This window comes from Rhinolophus sinicus, linkage group LG03 (genome assembly GCF_036562045.2).
Source record: "Rhinolophus sinicus isolate RSC01 linkage group LG03, ASM3656204v1, whole genome shotgun sequence".
Taxonomy (NCBI): domain Eukaryota; kingdom Metazoa; phylum Chordata; class Mammalia; order Chiroptera; family Rhinolophidae; genus Rhinolophus; species Rhinolophus sinicus.
Window position 1 is genome coordinate 27,807,299 of NC_133753.1, and position 27,203 is coordinate 27,834,501.

The 27,203-nt window shown below is 52.3% G+C and overlaps 1 protein-coding gene across 2 annotated transcripts; it reads right to left on the reverse strand.

The window, feature by feature from the left end:
• Positions 1 to 1,791: 1,791 nt before the first annotated feature.
• PLEKHD1 (pleckstrin homology and coiled-coil domain containing D1) lies at positions 1,792 to 26,702 on the reverse strand. 2 transcript variants are annotated; one of them, XM_019733459.2, is made up of 13 exons: positions 26,130 to 26,702; positions 17,552 to 17,645; positions 17,117 to 17,206; positions 16,817 to 16,893; positions 15,950 to 16,041; positions 14,927 to 14,979; positions 9,229 to 9,323; positions 7,686 to 7,779; positions 6,011 to 6,189; positions 5,323 to 5,455; positions 4,855 to 4,999; positions 4,320 to 4,469; positions 1,792 to 4,042 (listed from the first exon to the last, which is right to left on the reverse strand). In XM_019733459.2, the coding sequence occupies exons 1-13, from the start codon at positions 26,276 to 26,278 to the stop codon at positions 3,873 to 3,875; spliced, it is 1,521 nt and encodes a 506-aa protein (XP_019589018.1). In that variant the 5' UTR covers positions 26,279 to 26,702; the 3' UTR covers positions 1,792 to 3,872. The 2 variants fall into 2 exon arrangements, with proteins under 2 accessions (XP_019589018.1, XP_019589017.1); XM_019733458.2 differs by having other exon boundaries at positions 16,817 to 16,920.
• Between the last annotated feature and the right edge of the window lie 501 nt (positions 26,703 to 27,203).

Below are 27,203 nucleotides of genomic sequence, written 5' to 3' on the forward strand. Positions count from 1 at the left end.
CCCCTGGACTTCTACAAGGTCACTGCTCTGCAAGAGGAAAGGTTCTCCTTGTGGTCAGTGACCCTCAAGGCCCATCAGCCACCGGATAAAAAAGGGCAGGTTGAGTGTTCACAGCAGGACTCTCACCTCCAAGGCAGGTGTCAGATCCTCTAGGGACAGCAAGGCAGTGTGCAAGGAGTGCATGCGCCCCCAAAGGCTCCGGGAGCTGGTTCTGCAAGTACCTGGGTCTAAGCCTTTGAGCAACCTTGACTCCCTCCAACTTCCTTGCCTCACCCAGTCTTCTCCAGAGGGACAAAATGCCAACCATACAGAAGCATTTGGTGACAGCTGCAGATAGAATTTACCACAAGGGGATTTAGTTGATTGACCCCAACCTTCAGGATTCTTAGGCTTGCAGTGCTTCCTAAACTTCCCCTGAACACCTCTAACTCAACCTTGTAGAGAGAGGAGCTCCTTTCTGGGTCACAGAAGTTGGTAGCCATGAGTGGAAGTCCAAGTCCAGGGGTTGGAAGCGGAGAAGGGATGTGCAGAGTCAGGAACTGAATCTGAAACGTTTGGTTACACCGCACCCGTTCACACCCACTTGGAAGTTTGAATAACCAGTTTCTGCCAGATGCTTTGGATGTCTGGGAGCGGATTTCTGTTTCCAAGAGTTAAGACCAACCACTGTATCCTCTCCCAAAGTCTTGCAAAGGACATCCCTTCCCTTTACCCTTGATCACCAAGGATGGGGCAAGATAAGAGAATCAGCGACCCTCTCCTCCCCTCTCCCCCGAAAGCCACAGGGTTTCTGACTTTGGGGATCCCTTACAGAGACCTTGCAGCGGCCTAGGGGTCTGAGCAGCTTCACCCTGGCTCATTGCAGATGCACAAGGGGCATCTGAGGGCTCCAGAGCAGCTCCCGTGTCTGGTGGGTTTAATAACTAGCTTCTGATTAGACAAAATTGGACACACCCTCAGACTTGAGCAAGTTTCTGTTTCATGATTTATCATGGGCTCCAAATTTCACTTGGATTGCACCTGAGCAAACACAGTTTGGCCAGGTCATGTGGAGCTGGCAGAACAGGATGGGTGAGGACTAAGAATTACATCCTTCCCAGGGACTGGGAGCTGGTGGGGAGAAGGGGGTGGTGGTCAGAACCTGAGGATGTTACAGACTTCCTGCTTCACCATTAGCATATCATTGGGGAAAGGCATGACAGCCAGTATGTCCCCGGAACTATCATCCAAACTGGGTCGCTTATGATAGCAAAAGGGGAAGCCATTCATAATTCTGCTGGGAAACAGCACAAACCAGGACAGTCCCAGCTTGATGACAGATCATCCATCCCAAGAGGAAACAAACCAACTGGGAGAATCCGGTCATTACCAGTTCTTGCTCTTCCTATGTGATTATGCAACCAAAGCATAAACCTCTCATCAGAGCAAGTAAAACTGTCAATTTCCGGTGGGGATAAGGAAACTAGAAGGTCATTGAACTCGGTTTAAAACTTTGTCTCCCTGAGGTTACTCTCGGTGCGGTCTGCTCTCCCCTTTGGTCCATGCCCAAATCAGAAGAAAATCCCGCTGGTCGTCCTTGTGACAAGGGATGGCCAGGGCCTCAGGGCAGGAACACAGAGTTTTCAATTAATTATTAAGAAGCCACTCCCAGGAGGTTCAGCAGTGGCGAGGACTTCCTCATATGTAGAGAAACCTGCGTGCTTGTTAGAGTACAAGCAGGAAATCCTTTAATTCCACATTTGGCCTGCAAGGGGCAACATCTGTCTAGCAATGACCACATCACACGCATACTGCAGGAAACACATTTAATTGGCCAAGGAATAAGGGTTTTGATTTTTTTCTTAAAAAAAAAAAATCAGATCAATATATTTCCAGTTCAAGCAATTCCCACCTTTACATATTTTCACATAGGGATTTTGCTCTTTTTCTATTTACAGTGCTAGGTACATAATGTTTTTAATAAATAAATACTTATGAATTGCCTGAGGCATGGTAGGTACAGGGCAAAACAGGAGAAAAAGAACTAGAGATTAGTGAATGTGCATGGAAAACACTTTCCTTTCTGGTGAACAGCTGGCCCAGAAAAAAATGCATTTGAAAATTTCCAAAAGATCTTTCTCCAAGAGTAAACCATTATTACTCTAATTCTTTAAAAACAAAGAAACAAAAAAATAAAACAGTAATCTTGGTTTTATAAATCTTCCCTCTCATTTCATAGTCCATCCTACATACATGTGAGATAAATGATTTCCAGGTTTATGCAGGTTTCTATAATACATGTTTAAAGGTTTTACATTTAGACTCATCCCTGTCAGATGCATTGATTCTGAAGCACCCCCACCTGTCCTCACCTAGACCCTGAAGAGACTCGCTGAAGCCATCAAAACCTACCCATCACTGAGGAGGGACTGTGGAGATTAGCTTTACCAGGCAGGTCTGAGCACAGAGCAGTGAAGTCCAGCCTGGTGGCTAGTCTAGCAGTGGACACGCATGAGTTTTGAGTCAACACTCCTCTACCCACAAAATAGTCCCATGCAAATCCCCAGGGACCTACGCCTCTGCTGGGACTTACCCTGCAGCCATCTGTCCATCTCTCAGACTGGGCTCTTCACTGTTTTCCAAGCAGCAGAGAGAAATCAGCACCTTTAATACCACCAGTGTCCCTGAGCACCCTGGTCCCAAGTAGACACCCTTTCTTAAGAAACCAACAGACCCAGGCAGCTTTGGAGGGTGGACCTAGATGGAGAAGAGCTGGACAGACTGTCTGTCTATGAGTGAGGGACACACCCCACCACCCTCAGCCCCATGGAGTGTGGTGGGCTTCCACAAAAGCTGCAGGTACATGTTTCAGCTTCACCCTTGATGACACGGAGTCAACAAATGACTACTGGCCACTTTACAGGCCCCGGCCCTCATCTTCCAGGGTTCGTGGTCACATTGCTTCACTGGGTAAAGCCTCTGCAGAGAGAGGAGGCAGCAAGGCAACTGGAGCACAGGCAGCTGGACGACATCTGTGATCCCACAGACCGGCAAGGTCATGGTAGCCACCTCCCTGCCCAACCAGAAGAAAACGCAGGAGCCAGGGCCATCTTGTTCCACTCCCTGACTTGTTATGCGTCCTCTGGGAGAGCTCTCAGCATCGCTGCTGTCCCAGCTCCCAGCCAGGGCCCAGGGCCCCAGGTACATATTCAGGAGGGATATGGGTGGTGGCGGTGGGGTCACATCACCCTCACAGGGTGCTGAGATTGCAGGTGGGTGAGCTCACCGGAGGAGGGGAGTAAACAGGTGGTGTCATAGCCAAGGCCCAACCTCAGGAAAGGTGGAAGTGGCTGTATGGTGTGCTGTGTACCCAGAGCTGCTGTGCTAGGTCCCTTTCTTCCCTACCCCATAATGTGGGCAAAGTGAGGGCCCTTGACTGAGCGATGTCTATGAGTCTCTGAAGCAAATGGGGTTAGGAAGCCCCTGGAGGAAGCAAGTGTCAAGGTGGGGAGGGGAGGCCTTCACACATGAGGACAGGCAGGGTGGCAGTCACAGAGAGGTAGAGCAGGCACAAGAGAGGTGTGTGGCCCCTGCCCGCCCCACTCCCCAACCGTAAAATAGTGTCTACATGAAACCAGGCCCCCTCTGGGCCTCATCATGACAACCAGGAGGCCGCCAGTTTGGGCCTGCATGGGCCTGGTGTAGACACCCAAGGGGAGGGCCTGGGGTGGGAGTGAGGGAGGTAGCGTCCCTGTCCTTTGAGGGTGAGACTGGCCCCAGGTGGAGCTCTGGCCCAGAGGAGACCTAAGAGAAGCCAGGTAGAGTCAGCCTCCCACTGCTGTCCCTTCCCAGCCTGACCCACAAAAGACTTGGGAGGCAGGAAGGAAAGCCCATCATTTTCCACCGCGGGGAAGCGCCGAGGGTGGTCCAGGCTGAGTCACCATGATGTGGTAGATGGATTCCCGGAAGCGCTGGTCTCGGCTCAGCCGCTTGGCCACCTCCTTCAGCTCCTCCATGTTGTTGGCTTCCAGCTGGGAGGTCATGAAGGACTGGGACGGCTTCACTGGGGAGATGGTGGCCCCGCGGGCCCATGAACAGCTCTCCCTCTATCAAGGCTTGGCCCTGTCCCCAATTCCCACCTTCCTCACTCACCATCCCACCTGCTGTTGAGCTTCTCCCGGCTCCTTCCCGGGAGAAGCCCTAACGCTGGTGGAGCTGGTTCAAGGCCACACTGTCTGACCTCAGAGCTGGGCCTGCCCTTCCCACTTCCCACTTCCCACTCTGCCCTCTTCCTGCCTTGTCACCGACAGCCCACTGGGTACTCAGACAGCGACACTCACTGTCATTCCAGGAGGTGCTGGACCGACGCCGGTGGAAGCGGCAGCTCTTGATGCGGCGAGTGGCCGCCTTGTGGATGTACACGGAGTTCTTCATGATGACCGGCATCTTGGCCTCCAGCTCGGCATTCCGGATGCACTCCTCGAAGAACCCTGCAGCGGCAGTTCAACAGCATCCCTCTCTCGGCCCTGCCCTGCCCTGCCTCGCTCCGCCCCTCCCAAGAATCCTAGTGGGCTTGCGTGAGAAACACGTTGACCCCATCCCTTGGGAGACCAGAGCCGCCTGCTGGAGGGGTCAGAACTGCAGGCTTTCTCCCCTACCCCCACCCCAAGATCCAACAGCCAAAAGGAAGCGGCACCAAGGAGATGTCTGCAGGCGGGAGTCTGGAGAAGAAACTCCACCGATATCTATGAACATCTAATGCACATAAGGCCTGGTGTGGGGTTCTAGGTCCTGTTCCAGGCCCCACGAAGCCTGGACTCCAGCTGGGGCTGAGCTCCAGGGCTGAGGGACCCGGCACTGGAGGGCAAGGCTTACTTTTCAAGTGGCTCACGTCAGCTCGCATCCTCTCCTCCTTCTCCTTGTTCCGCACCTTGGAGTTGAGCCCTTGTTCTAGGCTCCGCAAGGCCCCCTCTGCCTCCCGCAGACGCCTCTCCAGGTCCATGCGGACCTTCACCTCAGCCTGAGGGGAGAGGGAGAGAGAGAGAAGTGGGCCCTGGGGAGCCGCTGTCATCTCTCCTGGAAGCCTTCTCTGATCACCTGTGGCTCAAGTAGGCTTTCTTGCCTCTGGATGTGGATGGAAGTTACCACCTCCTGCCTCAACCAGATGGTCTGAACTCGGCCCCACACCCAGCCACGATGTCCCACAGAAGTGGCAGGCCCACAGCTTCCCCTCAGGGTGGCTCCATTGCCTGTAGCTGGCTGGTCAGATTGGCAGAGGTAATTCAGGTAGCTGCCCAATAAAGTGCAAGGAAGTGAGGGCAGTCTCCAGGTGAGGAGACGCACCTTGAGCTCCTGCTCAGCCTGCTGCTTCTGTGCCGTCAGCTCCTGAAGCGAGTTCTGCAGTGCCTGGGACTGGCTGGAGTAGAACTCACGCTCCTCTTCCAGGGCCCGCGAGCGCTCCTCATTCTCCTTCATTCTGCCCAGGGTGGAAGAGGCACTCAGTCAGAGCTCACTCACCAAACAGGGTTTCCGGTGGGAGGGCAGCCCCTCATACAGACCTGGCTGGAGAAACCCCGAGACTCAGGCTTCAGGAGCTCCAGAACCTTCTGGGCTCTGCCACCCAGGTGATAAGAGGGGTGCTATAGTCAGTGAGGGGAGCCCTAGCCTTAGAGTCAGAAGACCCAAGTCCTGGGTCCAGCTCTTGCTGGTTCTGTGACCTCTATAACTTCTCTAAGGCTCAGTTTCCTCTGTGAAAAGGGGCTAAGAAGACCTATCCAGCCGGCCACAAACCATTGTGATATGGACAAAATGACTGTCTGTACAGTTTACACCATTGCAAGAGATAATGATCCAGTCAGCTCTGGGTAGTGAATGTTCTCTTTCCATTTGCCTGGTGAGGAAACTGAGTCCTAGGCAAAAGGCAGTGAGTGACCTATCTGGTCAATGCCAACTAGAACCCAAGAGTCCAGGTGTCCAGTTGAAGGAAAGTTACCAATCCTCAATGCCCATCATGGACTCCCAGACTCCTCACCGCTTCTCGGCCAGGAGCTTCTCCTCCAAGAGCTGCTGCATCTTCTCCTCAATCTGCCTTAGGTTGCTATGGAGACCCCCACTGGGAGAGGGCTGTTCACTCTGATTGGCCAGTGTCTGCAGTTGGTTCTCATTCTCCTCCAGCATTTCCAGGGTTTTCTTCTTCTCTATGGAGAGTTCCTGGCATGGAGGGAGGGAAAGAAGCGAGAGAAGGAAGAGAAAGAGCCTCGTTTAGGATCCTCACCATGGCTGCCCTCACGTGCCTTCCAATTCCAGGCACTGATGCCCTCCTCTCTCAGTCCTCTATGAGGGACACCTGAAATGTCTTCATTCTTCCCTTGAAGTAAAGAGCGAACCAAGATTTCCTTCCTCACAACAAGGCAAGTTTACCCCTCTATCGAGGGAGTCAAGGAAGAGCCCAATATGGTTTCCACTGGAGGTGAAACCTACAACCAGGGCCCAAGACCCAAGGGCACCGTGACCTTCTGAGGTCCTTATTACTCCAGAGGCAAGTGAGGGACTGTGTTGGGCTCATGCGAAAAATACCCAACAGGACCAGCCCCAGAGCAGATTTACATTCTCCCCTCTTATCAAACTGGGATCTTGCACTACCCAGAAATTCTGGAGTTGAAACTATCCATGGGAACCACCTCCCATGATGTGAAATGGAGAAAGATAAATAAATAAAGGCACCATAAACAAAGCCCCAGTTCAGGGAGAATAGAAACCCTTGCAGTCTGCCAGGCAGTTCATGAATTCAGTAAACATTATGATCCCCACGACATGCCAGGCTCACTCTCGGTGCTGGGCTTGGAGAGACTTTAAGACACAGTCTCGTGAAGGTCATGGCCTGGAAAACACAACCTAGTATGTTAAGTGCCATAACAGATGTACAAAGTGCTGTGGGAGCTCACAGCTCAGAGCAAATTCCTGCCTCAAAGAGTCAGGAAAGCTTGACTAAGGTGATGCCTGAGCTGAGTCTTAGAAAAGGATGAAAGAGTTCTCCGGCAGAGAAGAAGTAAAAGGACATTCTGTGTAGAGTGAACAGTGTGGGCAAAGGTGTGGAGGATGAAAGAGTCTGGCTTCGTCGGGGCACATGACCTCAGTGGTTTGGAGTAGGGGTTGGGGTGTCTGTGTGGGGTGCAGGGGAGAAGCAGAGGGAGAGTGGGCAGCAGGGGAGGAGAGGCTGGGGCATTGGCATGCCATGCTGAGGAGTTGGCACTTTGTCCTTGACACATGCCACCTCCTCCTCCCCGTCACAGTTTCTGTGGTATCAAATGGAGGTGACCTGGCAGTTGATTTCCCTTCGTGCTCAGTTTTCACCTGGGAGCAGCTAAGTGAATGAGCCACAGGAAGGAAGTGGTGGGTGGCCCAGCCACCCACCTTAATCAATCCTCCATCTGGTATAAAAATATAAGCACTGAAGAAGGTGGATTTCCTGAGGTCACGGTCATAGCAAAGGCAGACTTGAATCTGCCCTTCTGGGTCTTGCTTTGGGCCTCATATGTCAGCTGGAGTTCTCAGTGGTCTAGAGAAGACGCCCTTAGATCAGTGCTTCTTAGTACCCATTTCCCTTGCAGATAACCCTCTGGGAAACACCATTGGAAAAAACAGTATCATGTGACACAACTAATCTGCCTGCCTCCCAGTCAACCATCCCACCAGTGGCCCCTCACCTCCAGTGTCTGCTGCAAGGACTCCGTGAGGTGTCGCAGCTCCTTTTTCTCTTGTTCCACACCCTTGAGGCATCTTGCAGTCAGTTCCAGCTCCCTGCAGAGACAGAAGGCACGGGTACGGCAGTGCCCAACCCTCCCAGTTCCCTTCGTACACAGAATAGTTTCTGCTTCACCTCCCAGTAAGGCTCAGAGCAGTCCTTGGAAGACCAGGTCCCTGTGCATGGCTACACCCTGACAGCAGCTGTAGGGGCCAGGGCTGAAAGGAGATCCCAGCCAAGTGGGATTGAAGTCACTTGCTCCAGGTACTCATGCATCTGTCAGTACAGATAAACACAGGGCTGCCCCACAGGCAGAGAGCAACATTGGGGGAACAAGGAGGTCCTGGCCTCACCCTGCCTTCCCTGGACAGCCCCTGCTAGAACCCATACTCACTCTGACATGGGACATGACTGAGGACCTTCTGTGGGGTGACAAACTCCTTGCTGCTTTCTTAACAAGCTTGGGCCACTTCAGGCCTTTCTTTACACCTGCTTGGCCAGTGTCTGCCCCTTCTCCTGCCCAGATTTTCCAAATCCTACCTATCTTTCAAGGCCCAGCTGAATCCAACCTCTGTTCAAGCCCACAAGGATCAAGCATATATCTTAATTCCTATAACACAGGGAGTCTGCCGCCGCCTCCTCGCACCTGGTCATGTATTATTGTGTTGATGTTTCCTAGGTGTGAGTCTGGTTTTCCCACCCAGATCCTCAAGGCAGAAGACTTATTTTCTATTCCAATGTCTGGCACAATTCTGGAAGTGAGCAAGTGCTTGGTATTTACTTGATAAGATCTTCTGAGATTCTCTCCCTAAAATATGTGTCTAATGACGTCCTTTATAGGGTTATTGCAAGGAAAGTCTTCCTGGGCTATCCCTGATCATCAATAGTGACGCTGCTGCTGCTAACGATGATGACGACGGTAACCACACCGCCAATAACAGTCCCCAGAGCAGGAGTCGCCAAATTCCTGGATTGGCTGCATTGGAACGACCTGGGGAGCTTTTTAAAAATACAGATTTCTGGACCCTACCTTCAGAAGATTCTAATTCTGTTAAATGGTTATAATGTTGAACTGGTTTCTAAACCGTACACAGGACTAAGGATCCCAAGGGACACCATTAGCCAGAATGTGAAGGGACTGTACAGGAAAGACAGGAAATGTTGGGGGTCTTGGCTAATGGCACCTCCAGACCTGCTCGGTCCTGTCTGCCCTGGGTAAGGAAGGTTTGACATGGAGGCAAGAGGGCTTGTTGCTTGGGGGGATGTCTGTCTGTACCTGCCTATGCCTCATGCCCCGGTGGAGAGAAGTGGCTCATTTGTGTGGGGTCTACAACTCTTCTGGACACACCCCCAAGGCCTGGAGCATTGGGAAGACAGACTAACCACGTCATCAAGTGAGGATCCCCTGGGCGGAAGCCTCTTCAGGCCTGACCGGGAACATGGCTTCTCTGTTCCCTAACCCAGGTGCACCTTCCTCCCTCTCCCTTCCTGGGCACCACCACTACCTCTTGATCTGCTCCTGCTCCATTCTCAGCTCCTGCACCACCTCCTCAAACTGCTGCTTCTCAGCCTCCAACACCTGATTAAGGCGCTCGAGCTCCTGCAGAGAATCAGACAGAAAAGAGTCATGGGCAGCAAAGGGAACCCCTACTCTAACCTGGGGGACCCTCTGGGAGTCATCCCCACAATCTGAGGCATACACTGGACCAGATCTGAAATTAAGTCCCAAAGAGCTCTGGCCCCCTCAATGACACACAGTCGCAACACAACTGAAGTCTGTGAAGTGCCAGGCTCACTTCAAACACACTTAGCGAACTGAAGGCAGGGTTTATACCGCATTATTTCCTGCAACTGGATGTGGTAATTCTAGATGTCACTCACACCCTAAGGCATGTTGGCTGACCCTCAAGCCCTGGTGGATAAGGTGGTGAGTGTACATTTCCATTAAAGATCCCTGGAGTGATATCTGTTAGAAGTGACAAAGAAAAGCCATTCCCAGCTCAAAGTCAAAGAATAAGGACTCTTTTTCTCAAGATATCTGGGAAACAATGAGCATGAAGGTGGCTGCAGCTTCCCCTATACTCAGTCCCAAGAGAACAGGAGAGCCAGAGAGCCCAGGACAGGCTGGCTCAGGGGACCAACCAGTCCCTTCAGGAATGCCAACAAGCACAAGGGTTTTCCCAGCCAGTATGTGCCCCCCAGGGGTCCTGTTTTCCTGGGGTTCAATAGCAAGTGGTGTTGGGGGTACACTTCAAGTGAAGCTTGGCTAGAAGCATTTTTGTGATGACTGCTTTGTTCCTTCACATTTTACACTGTGGGAGGATATTATTTCTAGATCCACCTACTTATCTTCTAGCTCCAAATTACATTCTCATTTTCACCCGGGGGCTTTTCTCTCAAGGATCATGAAAACCCTGCCATGGAGAGTAGCTGCCTGAAGGGAGAAGTTGCCATTGGCTTTGAGGAGCTACAGAGAAGGAAAAAAAACCTGAAGGAAAGGGAAGAGTCTGATTCCAAACCCCATGCCCTCCCTCTCTAAGCTTAACCCAAATTTGCTTTTTTTCCCTTCTGATCATTTTGGCACTTTTGATGTGACTCACTAATGCTCATCACAAGGGGCAAAATGATGCCCCACCAGCACACTGCATGGCCACAGTATACCTGCAAAAGCTGGGGGAAGGGGGGAGCCATGGGACCGGCTAAGGCAAACAGAATGTGAGCAGAAGTGTGTCACTTCCAGGCAGATGCCTTTAAGAGACAGCATGGCATGCTATGTTCCCTTTTCCCTGCTATGACAGCCAGTATTGCTGCAAATGATGCAGGTTCCATTAGCCTGGATCCCTGAGAGGAGACATGGAGCAGAGCTCCAGCTGACCCATGTAGCTGAGTGAGAAATAGATGTTTGCCATTCAAAGCCACTAATATTTTGGGGTTGCGTGCTATTGCAGTAGACATAAACATATATAGATATAGTATAAATATAATTAAAATTTTATTCTTATAAACCCTCCCCTTTTTAACGGAAGAAAAGTTCAGAGTTTTAAAAAGTTTGAAAACCTCTATTTTAATACATTCTCAGTAGCTGATGGTATTGCTAATGATGATAAACCTCTCTGTGCCCTGAGATGAAAAAAACCCGCCTTATTTCCTCTCTCTGATGACCTCTGCCAGCTGTGGCAGGGCTGTTCAGGGGACTGGGGCAGTTATAGGCTACAAGCATCTCTGAGCTTAGACCTGAAAAATTGGAAGAGCAGCTGGCTTCTGCTGCTTCAGAACAGATCACCTATGATCTAGCTGGAGGACGCCATCCCACAACCTTGACTGGAGAGCTTCTTTCTCCAACACTCCAACTTGCAAATATTTCCCTGTACTTACTATTACACTGGGACATCTTTTTGCAATTGAAAATGGAGAAAGTAAATGATTAAAATGCCATGGAAATGGCCGTATGCTGCTGGTGGGAGTGTAAATTTTCTGGAAAGCAATTTGGCAATATGCATCAGGAGTCTTAAAAGTTCTTGCATTTTGACTCAGTGATTCTACCTCTAGGAATCTATCCTAAAGAAATAATTAGAAAGTAGACCAGGATTTATGTACAAGGATGCTCACTGTGGCATAACTTATGATAGTGAAAACATCCTACGTGTCCTAGAATAGAAGATTAGTTAAATGAAACATCACATATGACAAAACAGTACATGGCCACTAAAACTGATGTTTTCAAAGAATGTTGAATGACACGAAACATTGCTGAAGGTACAATGTTAATGAAGTTACAACAAAAGGTGTGATGAAAATGCAAGCTATAAAACTGAGTATCTGATATGATCCTGTTATGTTTAAAATATATATAAGAATAATGTATATTTTTAAAAGACCAAAAGAAAAATATCAAAAAGTTAACAGTAGCTTTCTGTCAATTGTAGGATTAAGGATAAAGCGTGTTTTCCAAGTTTTGTACAAGGAGCACGATTTCTACCATTAGTAAAAGGTTGTGTATAAAAGAGGAAAAAGAAAGACAATGTCCTTCCTGGTTTCTCACTTCTTGTCCACCTTTCATTTCACCTGCTTGATTCTTAAATAAAGATGATGTCCCAGTGTAGCCTGAGAATGCTGATTAGAGTGGAACCTACAACCTACAAACTTGGAGCAGCCACAACCTCCAGTTCCTGCAGCCCAGGATGGTAGGAATGTTTGTAGCGACCCTGCTACAGGCTGGGGTCAGTCAAGACCTGCTTCAGCTAAAACCTTTCTTCACCATAGTCCTTCTGACTCTTGAACCTGATTTAAGTTGCAGTGTAGGGTTGGAAAGAAGTCACCAGAAGGCCAATTCCAGCTCAATCAAAGGAAGAGCTTTCAAATAGTGGAGCAATAATGCAAAGGTTCCCTCCAGAGGTAATGAGGTGCTCGTCACAAAATCAGAATCAACATCCATCAGGAAGGTCAGCAAAGAGTGTCACCTTGTAGTAAGATCTTCTTTCCTACTCCAAGAGTCTGTGTTCTGACTGGGAGCATCCTAGGTGGCAAGAACCCTGCCTGACTGGCCCTGGGCATTTCTGATTTCCCCTGTACCCACCCCCATGCAAGGCTGAGCTCTTACAGCTCAGCCAAAAGGAAAGGTAGGCAGGCTGCCCTCCTCCGGGGTATGAATAAGACGAGGGAGCCGGGGATACTCGAGGGGCCTGTGCCCAAGGAGGGCATGGTCTTCTGGCCCCAAGCAGATGAGCTGTCCCTGCACTCTCTGCTCGTGCCCCAGAGTCCCAGGCCCTTTCTGCCACCCAGAGCATGTCAGGGCTGCACTACCACAGAGCGACCATCTGCATGAGTCTTGCCAAGTCCACAAAGCGCTCCCCTGCATTCTTTTTTATTGAGCTCCACAGCCACCCAGGAGCTAGGCGAGCACAACCCTGACTCTTATCAGAGCATCACAGATAGAGAAACAAGCTCAGGAGAGGTTAACTTGTCCAAGGCCACACAGTCAGTGATAAACACTCTGACCTGGGTCTCCTGGTGCCAGACTCCGAGTCTTCCTTTACACCAGGCTGCCTTTTAGAGAGCAGAGAAGCTTTACCTCATCACTGGGCCATTTCCCCAAATGCCTTTCGAAGTGGCCCAAGGCACATTCAGACAATCTCCATGACCTGGAGTGGAGATGGCAAAGATGCAGGGGACAGCCAGACCCATTATATAGATGAGCAAGTTAAGGAAAGAAAAACCTTAACAGAATGACTCAGTTCTATTCCTGATCTGGAACAAGCAGCTGACACAGGAACACGAGCCTGGGCCAGTCCTCTCCCTCCTGTCTGCCCAGAGCAGCCTTCACCGTGGGAACCCGCTGTGCCCAGGTGAATCTCTCACATTTTGTACCATAAACCCAGGGAGTTCACAGCTGACAGGCTTCTCTCCTTCAACATGCTATGGCTTTAAGCAAGGCCTGTGTGCAGTGGGTCTCCGCTGTCCTCATTTCCTGGCTAAAGACCTAGATAGAGCGTCTAAATTTTCCTTTGGCTGACTGCTGCCCCAGATTCAGCCTCTCTGATGGATAAGCCTGTCTCTCGCTCTGCCACTGGCTGTGTCTGTCACTCCATCCCATCCCCTGACTTCCTGAATTACCTGTCTTTAAGTTGCTGACAACCCACCAGAAGTCTCACTTCTCAAAATGTACAGAACTGTATGAAAAAAAATGCCAAAACTCTAATGTAGGACCTCGAATGAGAGCCTGGAGACACAGAAGCTGGAATGCTGCTGGGTGGCAGAGGGCTCTGTGCTGTCACTATGCCAAACCTCAAATCCACACAATCCTAACACAAATCCTCAACATGTTTTGGTTTTTCAGTTTTTTGTTTTTTTTATTGTTGTTCTTAGTTTACAAGATGATGCTGAAATTCAGCTAGAAGAATAAATGGGCAGGAATGTTTGACAAAATTTTGGAAGAAGAAAAATGAGGGTAGATTTGTCATACTGGATTAAAATCCAGATGTAAAATTATAAGGATCAAAAGTGTTCCTTCATTGCGTTATTCCACAAATATTTGAAGTGTTCAAGCTGGACCAGCTGCTGTGCCAGACCCTGGGAATGTCTGGGGTACTACGGGGACATAACTGCAGGGCCTGTTGCAGAGCCCAGGGAAGGGCTGCTTGGAAGGAAAGGAATTAGCAAGAGTCAGGTTGAGAGGCAGGCACTGAGCCAAGGCTGATGGCCCCTGCTCGGTGATTTGCTGGGGAGAAGATAAGGAAAAACAGCTGGGCTAAGAGAAGGGCCCTTCAGTGGGCTCCTCGCTGCAGCTTCGGGCCTAGCAGTGCATGTGCAGGATGGGCCCATAATAACAACATGATTGTAATACTAACAAACAGATTCCTTAACATGTACTATGTGCCAAGCACTACTATAGGTAACATTTCATTTAATCCTCACAATATCCTTAATAAGATGGGTTACATTATTATCCCCACTCTTCATGCGAGAATATTGATGCTCAGAGAGGTTAGGTAACTTGCCCAAGGTCACACAGCTAGAAATGGCGAAGGCCCAATACAAACAGAGGCAGCCTGGCTCCAGACGCCACACCACTAACCACTACCCTATCCTGCCCTTTTAGGGAGGTAATGAATAAGCAAGGCCCGATGCTACATGGAGATTCCAAATGAAGTGGACTTCAGCAACTCCCTACCCTCAAATGAGGCAAGAGTTTCCTTTACTCTGCAGGCTGCCTCAGGCCAATGCTGGCTCCCTTGGTATTTGTATTACCTACAGACATTTAGAAAATGAAGAAACTGCTGAGATCATCCAACTTGATCACCCTTTTGGTGCCAGAAACCCCTCCATAAATAAGAGAGGCCATCCAGCCTCATGTGAGTATGACCAGCGGCAGGCAGTTCATCACCTACCAACACAGCTTATAAAATGATTGGATAGTTCTTTCTCTAGAAGATGCCTGCCTGCCCTTTTTAGTTTCCTCCCCGGGATTGGCAAGGGGAAATATAGTTCTTGCCAAGAAGCTACAGCAAGTCCCAAGCACTATCCTCTCATTGGCTTCCCTGCTCTGCCCATGAGATTTTCCAGCCAGTTCTCTGGGTGCTCAGCTCCCCCACATCACTCCTTAAGGCCAGAAACAAACCAGTACACCTCGGCTGTTCAGGGGCCCACCAGGAGGGCGGTGGTGGGGAAGGGCAGCAATTCCGCGTGGCCTCAGTGTGAGCCTACCTCTCTCTGCTCCCTCTGCAGGCAGAGCTCTTCCGTTTCTTCCATCAGTTTGTCTGCCAAAGTGAACACACACACACACTCTCACAAAAAGCTCACTCCAGATCTGGTCCCGAGGGGGTTGGTGCCATCCACCTCTGTCACCCCTAAAGTCTCCCAGGATGAGGTCAGCCCTGCTGTGCCCAGGCCAGAGGGTGGGGGCAGCACCTGGCATGGAAGCCACCCTGCAGCCTGAGCTGCTACCCTCCTTTCCTGTCACTGTCCCTGCTTTGTGCATTCACAAGACAAGAAAGGCTTCATCCTTGGAAGCTCAAGTGTGTCTCTGTACCCCCCAAGGGTGCTGTTAACCTCAGCGGGGGAGGGCAGGTCCTGAGGGAATAGGGGTGTCTGGTGCAGGTAGAGGGGAACCAATGTTGGGGCCCCAAGTGTCTAAGGAGGGGGCAGGACAGAGGGTCCCAGGCAAAGGACCAAACTCCAGATGCACATTTTTCTTCCCCAAACAGCATGTTAACCAGACAATCAGAGCCAGTGTCCTGCAAACTTGTGGTCAGATTTAAGGGGACTGGGGGGGTGGTAGTTGGGGGCAAGCCCAGGATCTGGGGGCCCAGGGCAGGATAACATCAACTCCATTTACGGCGTCCTTACGGCATGCCTGATACAAGTGCTCACAGGCATTCTCACTTCCCCCAACCCCATACCACCTCCAAAAGCTTTTTTTGTCTCCATTTTAAGGATGAGGAAACTGAGGCTTAGAGAGGCTATGCTGCCTTAAAAAACATACAGCTAATAGGTAAGTGTCAAAGCTCCTAACTGCCGGGCTCTCCTGCCTCCTGTCATGCTGGCCAAAAGAATATTTATTACACCATAAGGCCCTCCAGACTCCAAGCTGGTATCTGGCTCTTCATGGACTGCTAAGCTCCACCCAAGACACCCCCACCCTGCCCCACCTCAGTCCTCCAACAAGCCCCTGGCCCTGAAGTGCTACCATCAGGGGATCTCAGCTTCCAGCCCATCCCTCCAGCCAACCTAAATACTCCTGCTTCTCTTTGGCCAACTGCAGCCCCTGGGCCTCCAGGCTTTTGATCATGGCTTCTCCCAGCTGGGCGTTCCTCCAAGTCCTACAGAGGGAGGGCAGATGGACAGAGGAGAGAAGAGGAAGAAGCACAAAATCGTGAAAAGAGAAGGGTAGAGGAGAAAGTGCATGTTTTGTACTTGCCTAGTCCTTCTCTCCAGGATCCCAGCTCGCATTCACTCTGGCACCCCTGGCTCTGGGCATGCCACCAGCATTGATCAGTTACAATCCCTAGAGACCGGCCCAGGCTGCAAAGTGGGACAACAGCACTTTTGGAGCAAAGAAGAGATTGCTTCCTGGCTGCTTTCTACACCACTGAATGCCCACCACCCGGCATGAGGCCTGGCACAGGGCACACATTCAGTGTTATTTGTTGGGCTGGAGGTTTCTGTGATCGGAACTCTGATTTATAAAGCGATGGTCTGTGCTAAGATTAATGATGGGCCTGGGGAGGTGAGATGGGGGTCGGGAGGCAGCCAAATCCTACTAGTGACACTGGATTCACCCCCGACAGTTGCAGACAAATGGTGTCCACATCTGCCACCTGTGATTCTAGACCAGCAAAGCTCATTTTGCTCAAAGCTCACTGAAGACCCCTCATGGACGCTATAAACATGGCCTATCTCCTCTCGCCCACCCTGTCCAGCTCCCACACCCTGTCCTCAAAAAGGTTCAGACACTGTCCTCCCTCCGCTGCCCTCTCCTGGGCTCCTCAGTGCTCACGGGATCCCAGCAGAGAGAGAGGAAGATCAGGGTCAGTCCAGCCCACACCGCTTCCCTTTCTGGATATCAGGCTGCCCCCTCCTGCTGGGAGTACTTACACCTTCCCCGACTCCTGCAGCATCTCGAGCCACTGCGCCTGCTCAAACTCAGACTCCGCTGCCAGCAAGATGTTCCCCTGCCAGGAAGAGGGGCCACGGTGTACCTGAGAGAAGGCCGTTCTGAGGACCCAGAGCCGGCCCCAGGCCTCTCCAGGCCCAGCTCTGCTCCACCCCCCCATCCCAGTGGCACTGGCACCCTTATGGCCAGGCCGCTGAAGGGGTTGCCCCAGGGACCTGGGGGCTCCCAGGGAAGCTGCTCTACGCTTGCTGAGCCCAGGCTGAGGGGACAGCTTCACTCACATGGAAGTCCTGGTGGGAGATTTTCATGGCGTAGGGCATGCTGGGCTCTTCCTTGGCCTCCACCAGGCAGCCCCCCAGAGGGATGACGCCCTGAGAAAGAACGGAAACAAGCAGCCCCCACCCCACCCATCTCAGGTCACTCTAGGCCTCTGGGAGCTCTCAGCCATAGCCAGGCCCTGCTGAGGGCCCCAGGCTGGGAGCCACACCAGAACTCTCCCCGAGGGGACAGGAAGGGCCAGTCAGGCTCTGGGTCATAGGAAGGTGGGGGCTCTGCCCAGGAGGGGCAGTGAGTCTTGTGCCCCAGGACTTGCTCTCCAGAACTCTTTGTAGGCCAGAGCAAGAAAAGGGACAGTCCCTTATCCTCACAGGATACCCTCTCCTGTTGTCCCTAGAGTCCCCCCCCCCCACTGTGGCCCTGGGGAGAGTGCCCCTCACCTTAGGATGTATATTGAAGTATTTATTGGTTTCAAAGCTCTTTTTTTCGCTCTCAGAGTAGTAAAGAAGAAAGCTCTCTTTGATGATGAAAAACCTGTAGAGGGTGGTGGGAAAAGAGGGACAACCAGGAGAGAAGGGTGAGGTTTCTCGAGACAACAAGAACATCTTTGGGGGCCCTGCACTAACATGGGGAGCACAAGGGCACACCAGCTCAGACTCGTCCTCACCAACTCATGCTTCACATCTGGGCAAAGGCCTCAGCTGGCCAGCCGCCCACTGCCACAGGCAGCCGAGCCTGGCTCCATTGGGCGCACAAGCGGCCTCCAGGCCTGGCTCCTCCATCTCCTCTTAGCTGATGCTCTCGCACAGGAGGCCGTCTGTGGTCCTTCCCCTCAGGGACCTTCAGTCCCTTGAGCCATTATCTCCAGTCCCTTAGAGTCTACCCCAGGAGGGGTGGAAGGAGGGGAGAACGACACAAGATTCCAAGATGGGTCTTGTGACGAGAGATCGTGAAGGCTGGCGATTGAACAGAACGTGGATACCGGGCTGGTGAGGCCGGGCCTGTGGTCTGCATGTGACACTTGCATGCCTTGAGGTCTCAGACTGCTCGACCGCCTCCTTCTGGACTCAGGTCTCACTTTGGATCCTGCTGCTTCATGACTCTTGGAGACCTTGATGCCCACATGCGGAGCACTTGGGCCCACGTTGTGACCCTTACAGGACTAATGACTGGAGCTGACTGGGATAAGACGATGCCATTGGGCCTCACAGCCCGAAAGCTCCAGGACCCCCAGCGTGGCTGGCTCCTTCCTCGCAGGGTCCCTGCTCATGCCGCTGTTGTGATGGGACGGGGTCGCTGGAAGCAGGGGTTTGCTGGAGCCGGCTCCGATGGGCTCACAGTAGCCAACTGTGCAACTCTCTCCTCAGCTCTGAGTTCAGTGACATTGTGTTGGTAGCTTGATATCAGTTATAGTGGGAGTAGTTACACACTGTCCCACCTGACGCCACCCCAAGGGAGCCAGTTGTTAACGGTTTACCAGCACGCCTCTTGTGAGAGGCTTGAAAAGTTGCTGGTAGGCATGATGAAGTCAGCGAATCTCTGACGGTTCCACCAACCGTGTGGTCCTTCCTGAAGCCATAGCTGCTGTGGGGAGAGTCCCTGGGACTGCTGACAGCTGCCTTCTCTCCTCCTCCAGGAAACTGAAGCTCACTTTGTCCCTTGGTGTACATCTCATCCCCACCCATGTTTTCTATTTGCATCGATCCACTTGGCCCAGCCAGACGCCGAAAGGGAGCTGTGGGCCCCAGAAGTAACATCCCGCTAATGTTGATTCTACCCCTTTCTGCCCCCAATGGAGAAAGAGCATGGGAACACCACTCTCCGTAGCACGGCAGGGACCTTCTGGGCCCTCCAGCACCCAACCCCCGTCCACCTTCTGGTCTGATAGAACTATGGCCTTATAAAAAGAGAAAGCGCGCTCTCTCTCCCTCCCACATGAGGGTACAGTGAGAAGGCAGACATCCGAAAGCTAGGAAGAGGCTCCTTACCAGAACCCTGACCTTAGACGTCCAGCCTCCAGTACAGTGAGAAAATGAATTTCTGTTGCTTCATTGAACAGTTTAACAGGTGTTTACTGTCTATGGTATTTTGTTATGGGAGCCTAAGCTCAGCCTTCCTGACACTTCTGGAGCCCCCTCCCCACTCAGGGCAAAGCACTGTGCCAAGGACTCGGGGGTGGGGGTGGCAGGCAGATGATCACAGGATACATGGGCAGGGAGAGAACAGAGATTCTGGAGTCCAGTGATGCCCATCCTTCCAGCCACAGCCTCAGGCAAGCTCCCAGCCTGGCTGAGCTGCCCTTTCCATGCTCCTCTATAAAATGGGGGTGCAAATATCTGTCTTTTGGGGCTGCTGTGAAGATTCATTCATTGATTCAACAAATAACTGGCACCTCCTTCTGGGCCCTGCAGAGCTGAGCTGGCTATACAAGGGTTGGAGATAGGCACCCTTAATTGAGGTGTGCTGGCTCCCCTGCTAAGTGCTCTACAAGTATCAGAGTATTTGATCCATGTAACCCTCTTGGAAGGTAAGGTTTTTTGTTCCCATTCTACAGGTGAGAAAACTGAGGCTTACAAGTGCTGTGTACAAGCTCACACAGCCAGGAAAGTGGTGGAACTGGGATTGGAACCCATGGACAACAGTCGCTGCTCGTACTCCCCACACCACTCTGCCTAAGGAGCTGCTTCCTCAATCATGCCAGCACCTGGGCAGGAAATAGGTGGGCCAGAGGCAGCAGGGATCGAGGCTGGGGTAGTTAAGGGTCAGAGCTCTGCCACTTACATACAGGGTAGCCAGGGCCAGTCATCTGATCTCTCTAGGCCTCTGCGCCCTCAGTACAACCTGAGGATAATAATAGTACCTATATCTCTCAGGGTTGTGTGGATAATGAAATGGGTGTTCATATAAAGACTTAGAACATTGTGTGACACATGGTAAATACTCCATAAATGTTTACTTTTCTTAGTACTATTATTATTATTAGGCTCAGTGTCTGCTGTAGCCTCACCTGATCTTCTTTCTCATTTGTGCTCACAAGGCTCTGACCCGCAGGAGTTCTTGGCTCCAGCCCAGCTGGACAACTACCTGTCCCCCAAATACACAGCGCTTTCCTGCATCTGCCTGTCACGCGGGGCAGTCCGCGGGGTCTCTGCTCCCACTCCCCACATAAGAACGCAGGACATAGTGAGGCGAAAAAGGAACACCCACGCAGCCACAGATAGGGAGTTCGTGCCACTATAGTCTTGCTGGCGGCTGGGTTGGAGACACAGGAAGCAGAAGCCACACGATCCGCAACCTGCCGTCTGCTTCTCTGCCAATCAACCAACCCCTTGCTAACTGCACTCCGCCATCCTAATGGCAATCTGCGCTTGCCAGCCACCATCTTCTTGCCAGCCCCCATTTTTCTGCTAGCGTAGCCACAGCAGTTATATTAGTGGCCAACGGCTCACTGGTTACAGCTGACGGGCATCCAATCACAGTTGATGGCCATTTACGACCTGAGTCAGCCCCTTTCCACATGAGGCCGAGAGCCTGGAAACTGCTCTCCTGGCTCTGTCCCCACAGCCTCTCCCTCCTGTCTGAAGCCCACGTTTCTATCCAGGCCCGACTCCAGTCCTGGGCAAAGCTTTAGGACCTTTCCTGTCCACCCCCTGGGCTGTGTGAAGGCTGGAGAGTGTGTGGGAGATAAGGGGTCTGTGTCAACCGAGGCTGTCTCCTCTCTCTAGTCTTAAAAATTGTATTTTTACTTCTAGATTAAGGAGCATTTACTAGGTGCCAAGACACACCCTTTGCTAAGTGTTTTAATGAACACATTATCTTATCTCTTACAATAACTCTAAGAGATGGAGATATTTGTTTTTCTATTTCAGTGGTGAGGAAACTGAGGCACAGAGGGATTAAGCAACTAGTAAGTGGCAAACTCGGAACTTAGCTCTGTCTGTGGGCAAAGCCCATGTTCTCACTTGCTGTGCTGTCCTCATTACCTAGAGTCGTCGTAACTGCAAGCTCCTGGTTAGCTCAGGTCAGACAGCATTAACTAATCACCCGGTACAGCCAGTTACTATGCTGGGCCTGGGGCTTGATGACTCCCTGAACTCAAGGAGCTTATAGTCAAATGTGGGAAAGAGAGTATAGAAATCAATAATTTAAAAAGTAACAAATGTTTATCAAGCTCTTCTTTTCTGCCTGGCCCTGTTCTCGTAACATCATTATGTGTTAACTCATTCACTCCTCACGGAAGTTAGGTGAGTTAATGAGCACAGAGAAGTTAAGTAATATGCCCCAGATCACACAGCTGGTAAGTGGGGAGCTGGGATCATTATAAATGTTTACTGCAACATTATAAAGCACAAGGGTACCCTGTGATGCTGTAAGTTGGCATGAGATACAGGAGGAGTGCAGACCAGGGTGGAATGAATTGTTTAGGTGACTGGCCATGAGACTTCTCTGAGAGGAGGTGACAACTGAGCAGGGTTTTGAAGAACGAATAGGAGTATCTTAGGAATCTGGGAGGAAGGGGAAGAGGAGATGCCTTCCAGACAGAGGGAACAGCATATACACAGAACCGTGTGTTCAAGGTTATCAAAATATGTCAGGTATTACTGGCAGATATGTGCAAAAGGTGTGGGCAGGTGGTGCTGGGGGAAGGGGAGTAGGGATGAGTTAAAGTCAAAGAGAGAAGCAGGGACCAGAGCAGGGCAGGGTGAGAAGGCTGGGATTCTTGAAGTTGAGGGGAGCTGCCAGTGGGTTTCAAACAGGGCACTTGTGAGGTCAAATTGTAGTTTTAAACATGGGGAGGGTGGCTTTGAGGGCTCCACAACAGGTAAAGGGGCACATTAGAGTTACTGGTGATAAAAATTACTGCTCATTGCTGACAAAAATCAGCAGGGCTTATTGAATAATGAGACAAGGGTCGGGAGAGCAGAGTCTGGGATGATATACAAAGGCCAGGACTCTAGCTCAGGTGACAGGGCTGACACACGTGCCACTCAACACAAGCTGGGGTCCCAGCAGGGATTTTCCTAAGCTTTGCTCCCCTCCTCAATGCTCTGAATGCAACAAAGGCTCAACCAGAGCTTGAAGGTCAACACTGGCCTCACAACTGACCCAGCTAGAAGTGAGAGAAAATGCTACTTGGACCCACAGGTACCTTCTAAGTTGGATGGGACCTGTTTAACACGGCCCATCCCCTCTGCCTTAATGTTTGGAGATACAGAAGCCACATTGGGGAGTAAGGGCTAGAAAGGGCCTTGCATCATAGTGAGAGGAATTTGGAGTTGGGGGAAACCCTGGGGGAAATAGGGAGGGGGGATAGAGGAGAGTGCAGAGGAGAGTGGATCCAGGGATGATGCCAGAGTCTGGGTCCTACAGTGTCAAGAGACAGTGGTGAATGAGCCCCTCCCTGGTGGTGGCAAGGCGGGTGACTGAAGGCATGAGAAACCTGGAGCTGACACTCAATCAAGTGTTTGCACTTGTGTGATGTAAACGCCTCCTTGCCAAGCCTTCCTTCAGCATAGACTACTAGCCTCACAAACACCTTGTGTGAGAGTCTGTGCATCTACGTGGGGAAGGGTGGGGGGAGAGTGAGGAACGAGCTGAGTTCTTCATCTGACGGCACAATAAGGAATGCACACAGTGGACAGGGAATGGATCCATAAACAAGGAAACTCGTTGAGAGTCTCTTGGGGATTAGCAGACACCCTGGTGCAGCTTTTAGACTTCCTCGGGATGTGGGATTAGACATTGGGCCAAATTTATCTCACTCTCAAGAGGGCAGTGAGAACCCAGTGGACACGGGAAGTGCCCGTGGGTTACATTTCACAGGAAGGAGAAACAAGCAGCCTGGCTGCCCCTCCTTCCTCAGCCGTAAGCTTCTAGACTAGGACCCTGCCTCCCTTGTCCCCAAGCCCCTTGGACACTGAGAATGGGTATGTGTGGGTTGGAGCCACCAGCTCCACGCTTCCCCTGACACTCAGTGAACACTGTGTCAGCTCCCTGAGGCAGGGACCCACCGACGTTCCATAAGAGGGAACTGTTGCTGGGCTGGGCGCAGGGCTCACTGGCCACCTTGTACCTGGGGAAGCAGACAACCCTGCTGCAGGAAGAACTTGGCTGGGCCATTCTCGTCAGGGGCTCTGGCCTTGGGAGTAGAATGCTGGGGAATAGAATGCTGGCCTTTCCAGAAGGGATTTGGGGGAGGGAGTAGAATGCTGGGCACCCCACTTTAAACCCTGGGAGAGTTCACCTGCCCACTACCAGCTCCACCAGGGGACTGACACTGGCTGAGGCCGAGATGCTCCACTCCTTTCCTCCTTGTCTCTGAGCTGCTGAGGTCTCTGCCAATAGCACCCGTGCCTCCACTGGCCACAGGCTACAGGGAGGACAGTCATCAAACTTACCCTCTCTTGTCTAGAGGGTAAGATTTAGAGATTCTGGGAGAATCTCTCCCGGATTCTCTTATCTCTGTGAAGAAATGTTTTTTATTTCTTTCTCTTGTCGCCATGGAAAAAAAAGCTGACCCTTTAGCTCAAGGGCACCTTCCCAGCCCTGGGAGGGGTTGGAGGCACATGGCCTGAGACAGACTCTGAGCGGAAAAGGTTTTATGGAATCCAGCTGGCCACAGCCAGTTCCATCCTGCCCATTTGTTATTTATGCAACGCAGGAGCCTTTCCAGGCCCCCTCCCCTCTGCGGCCCAACTAGGGCATCGATTGCCCTAATGGCATGGCTCTGTGGTAGCAGGGCTGAGCTGCCCCCTCCCCAAGCCTTTTTGTGGCTGCTAATTAGCTGAGGTCAAGTCCATTTCACAAACGGGGAATTGGGGCCCAGGGGGCTCTGCTGGGAAGTGAGAGGGGACTCAGCTTAGCATCATGCCTTTTCCACCCCTAGACCCTCTCTGGCTGGCTCTGTTGCTGACCCAAGGCTAAATTGTGTGTGTGTGTGTGTGGGGGGGTATTTCTACAAGCGTGAACATAGAGGCCAGAGTGAGTAGGTGGGATGTTAGTTCTTTCCTGAGTCCCAGAGGAGGGGTAGTCTTTGCACAGTGACAGCTCCATAATTCTTAGATTGGATGGGCTTTTGAATGGCTGTGAGGCTACTGAGGGAGATTCTTGGGGCGGGGGTGCTACAGCTCTCCAAGCCCTCCTTGGCTCCATTACTGTGCTTTTGGCTGGGAGCCTTTGTCCCTGACACCTGCCAGCCCTGGAATCAATTCTGGATGCAGGGGCCTGGTCCCCAGAACTGTGGGTTAAAGGGGCTTAGGGACATACCTGGGGGTGGGGGTGCAGTGTGGCAGTCATAGGCTCCTAGCATTTACTAGCAATCAGTTGAAAATGCCCGGCAGAAGTCTTGGATGACAAGACCCAGAGGTAATACCAAGGACAGCAGCCAGGCCCAATGGAGGAGTGTTGGCTGCCTGGAGCAGCTGAGGCAGAAGAGAGAAGGGTAGGGGGCATTGTGCTAAGGGTATTTGAACCTACAAGCAGCTTTCCCACCCCTACTCAAGTGCCCTGGTAGAGACAAGGCTGCTCCTGGCCCTCGGGAACTGTAGTTCAGACAGCACAACCCTAAAAGCCCCTCACAAGATGCTCTCCATGCTGCCCCAGGCCTCCATTTAGGGGATCAGAGATAAGCTTAATGTTGGAGGAACTCAAGGAATCTATATCCCATTGAATCCCAGAGAGAAACGTGGCAGGGCTAACAAAAGTACATGTGTGAAACCAGCTATGTAAAATGTGAAACACCATCCACAGCTCCATTCGTACTGTCGTCCTGTAGAAATATTATTCACCAAAATAGAACATCAGAACCGAGCCATACCACACGGGCTGGTGATCTGTGGTCCTGGGAACATCTGAAGCCCCCTTCTCAGGGACCAGCTCATAGTGTGGGATGGGAAGGGGCTTGTGGACACACTCCTAGTTTCTTGGCAGGGTCACACTTCCAGGCAGGGGCGAGATCAGGGTCTAAATTCTATAGGTTGTTCCAGTAGCAAATTTTCCAACTGAGATTGGCTTGAAGGCGGAAACTGTCCACTGCTCTTGAATCCAGCATTGGGAGTTTCCTGCAGGCTCAGGGCTGTGAGCTCCCCCTTCCTGCAATATCTTCCTGCCTATTTTTAAGTGGAAAGTGGCTGATACCTGGGGAGTGGCCTCTGAGTTGGGGACCAGGAAACTGGTGCTGAAAGACGCGGGGTTCGGGGCTGCTCTGGTCCTCCCCATTACCCTTTCCAATGGATCAATTCATCAGGCAGGAGCAATCTATCGCCCACCCACCTCAGCCTCTGCTTTTGCCTCCACCCGTTTAGTCCCTCCTTTCAGTTCCAGCTTCTCTGCCTGAAGCACTGGAGAAGCTTTTCCCTCTGCATAGATTAAAAAAAAATAATAATAATAAAATTCAAGGGCCAGTTGAAAGGGTTGCCAACATGGACCCCACCCCGGCTGGGCTGGGCGCAGACCCTTCCTGGTCCTTCCCCACTCCCCTGGCCTGAGTCTTTCAGATACTCCCTCAGTGTGCACCGGTTGGGGATAGGCAGTAGGGTGGGGGAAGGACGCCCGTGCCCCACCTCTAAGCCCGCTCCACGAGCCCTGGGGGAGGGGTGTTGTGAAGATGACAGAATTGGCAGTGAGGGTCCCAGGAGGATAACGTTGGCTGGAGATGTAGCTTCTCTCCCTTCAGGACAGAGTCTAGCCCAACCTGACCCAGCTGGGCTCCTACCATGGCCACGATCTCTTCAGCCAACACCCAATCTCCCCAACCGGACTTAGATCCATTCCACAGAGAATTCATCACCACCCACAGTCCAGTGGTCCCATCCCAGCTCCACCAGCCCTCGGGCAGATGACCCCAGCCCAGGCTGGGATTCACATCTTCCTGGGAGAGTCAGCGTAGAGTGAAATGGGGAGAGGCCAAGATCACAAAGGAAGGCAGAGGCAGGACTGTAAGGAAGGGGATGGGAAGGTCTTCTAGGCCCTGGGCTCCCTCCCCAGACGGTCCTCACCCAGCGCGGGAGGCGCACTCACCGCCGGGACCACTTGGCCGACGGCCGCCCGAAGGGCCGCTTCCACAGCACACCGTAGAGCTGCACTTTGGTGCTGATATCCAGCGCGTCCGAGTCAGCCTGCTCCAGGGACGGCGAGGGCGACACCGAGTTGGACTTGGACATGAACATCCTGCCACAGCAGGGCTGCCTCCGGCCTGGCCCCCCAACTCCGCGGGCCGGCAAGGACGCTGGATTCCGGGCGAGGGCGGGCGCGCTGCGGCCGGCTGCGGGCGCCGTCGAGGAGCGTCCCAGGCAGCGGAGACGTGGAGCGGCGGAATGCGGAGCTGCTGCATTAAAGCGCGCGGGCCCGGAGCGCGGCGCCGACGGGGCGCGGGGTGCGCAGCCTGCGGCTAGGGTTCGGGATTGGGGTGGGCCCGGCGGGGACTCGGCGGGGAGGGAGGCTCAGCATCCAGCCGGCAGTATTCCGCCACCCCTCCCTGCGACGGCCCCAATTCTGGTGGCCCGGATTGGCTGGGTGGGGCAGGTGAGCCAGCTGGAGGCGAGCCGCGAGCGCCAATCAGTGCGGGCGCCGGCTGGAAGGCCGGGCTCTGTGCGTCCGGAAGGTCCCGGCGGGTCGCTCGGTCCGGGATGCGGCCATAGCACTTACCCACCCCCACTTCTCGCGCCCATCTCTATCCCGGGTTCTCCTCGCGTGCAGCGCCTACATCGGAACTGGGGACACGTCTGCTTATGATGGGCTTGGAGTTACCCCTGCAGAGCCCTACTTGCCTCTGGGTGGGAGAGAGCAAGGAGCAGGGTTTGGGGTCAGACAACCGGGCTTGGAATTCCAACTCAGTCCTTACGTAGCTCCGTGAAGTTGCGGTGAGCTTTGGTTTTCTCTCCTGTAAAGCGAAACGTTTATATCTCCTCGAACAGGGCGGTGGCCAGGTGAGACTAAGGTAAGTGTTGGAAGCGCCCTTCCGAGAGGAGGTTCTATCTGGGCCCGCAGCCGCTCCCTCCCCTCCCCGCCCCCTCAGGTGGGTTTCATTTTGCACCGCCGCCGCCTCGCTGGCATCAGATTTCTTTTCCCCGAACTTGGCTGTCTGCGTCGGCA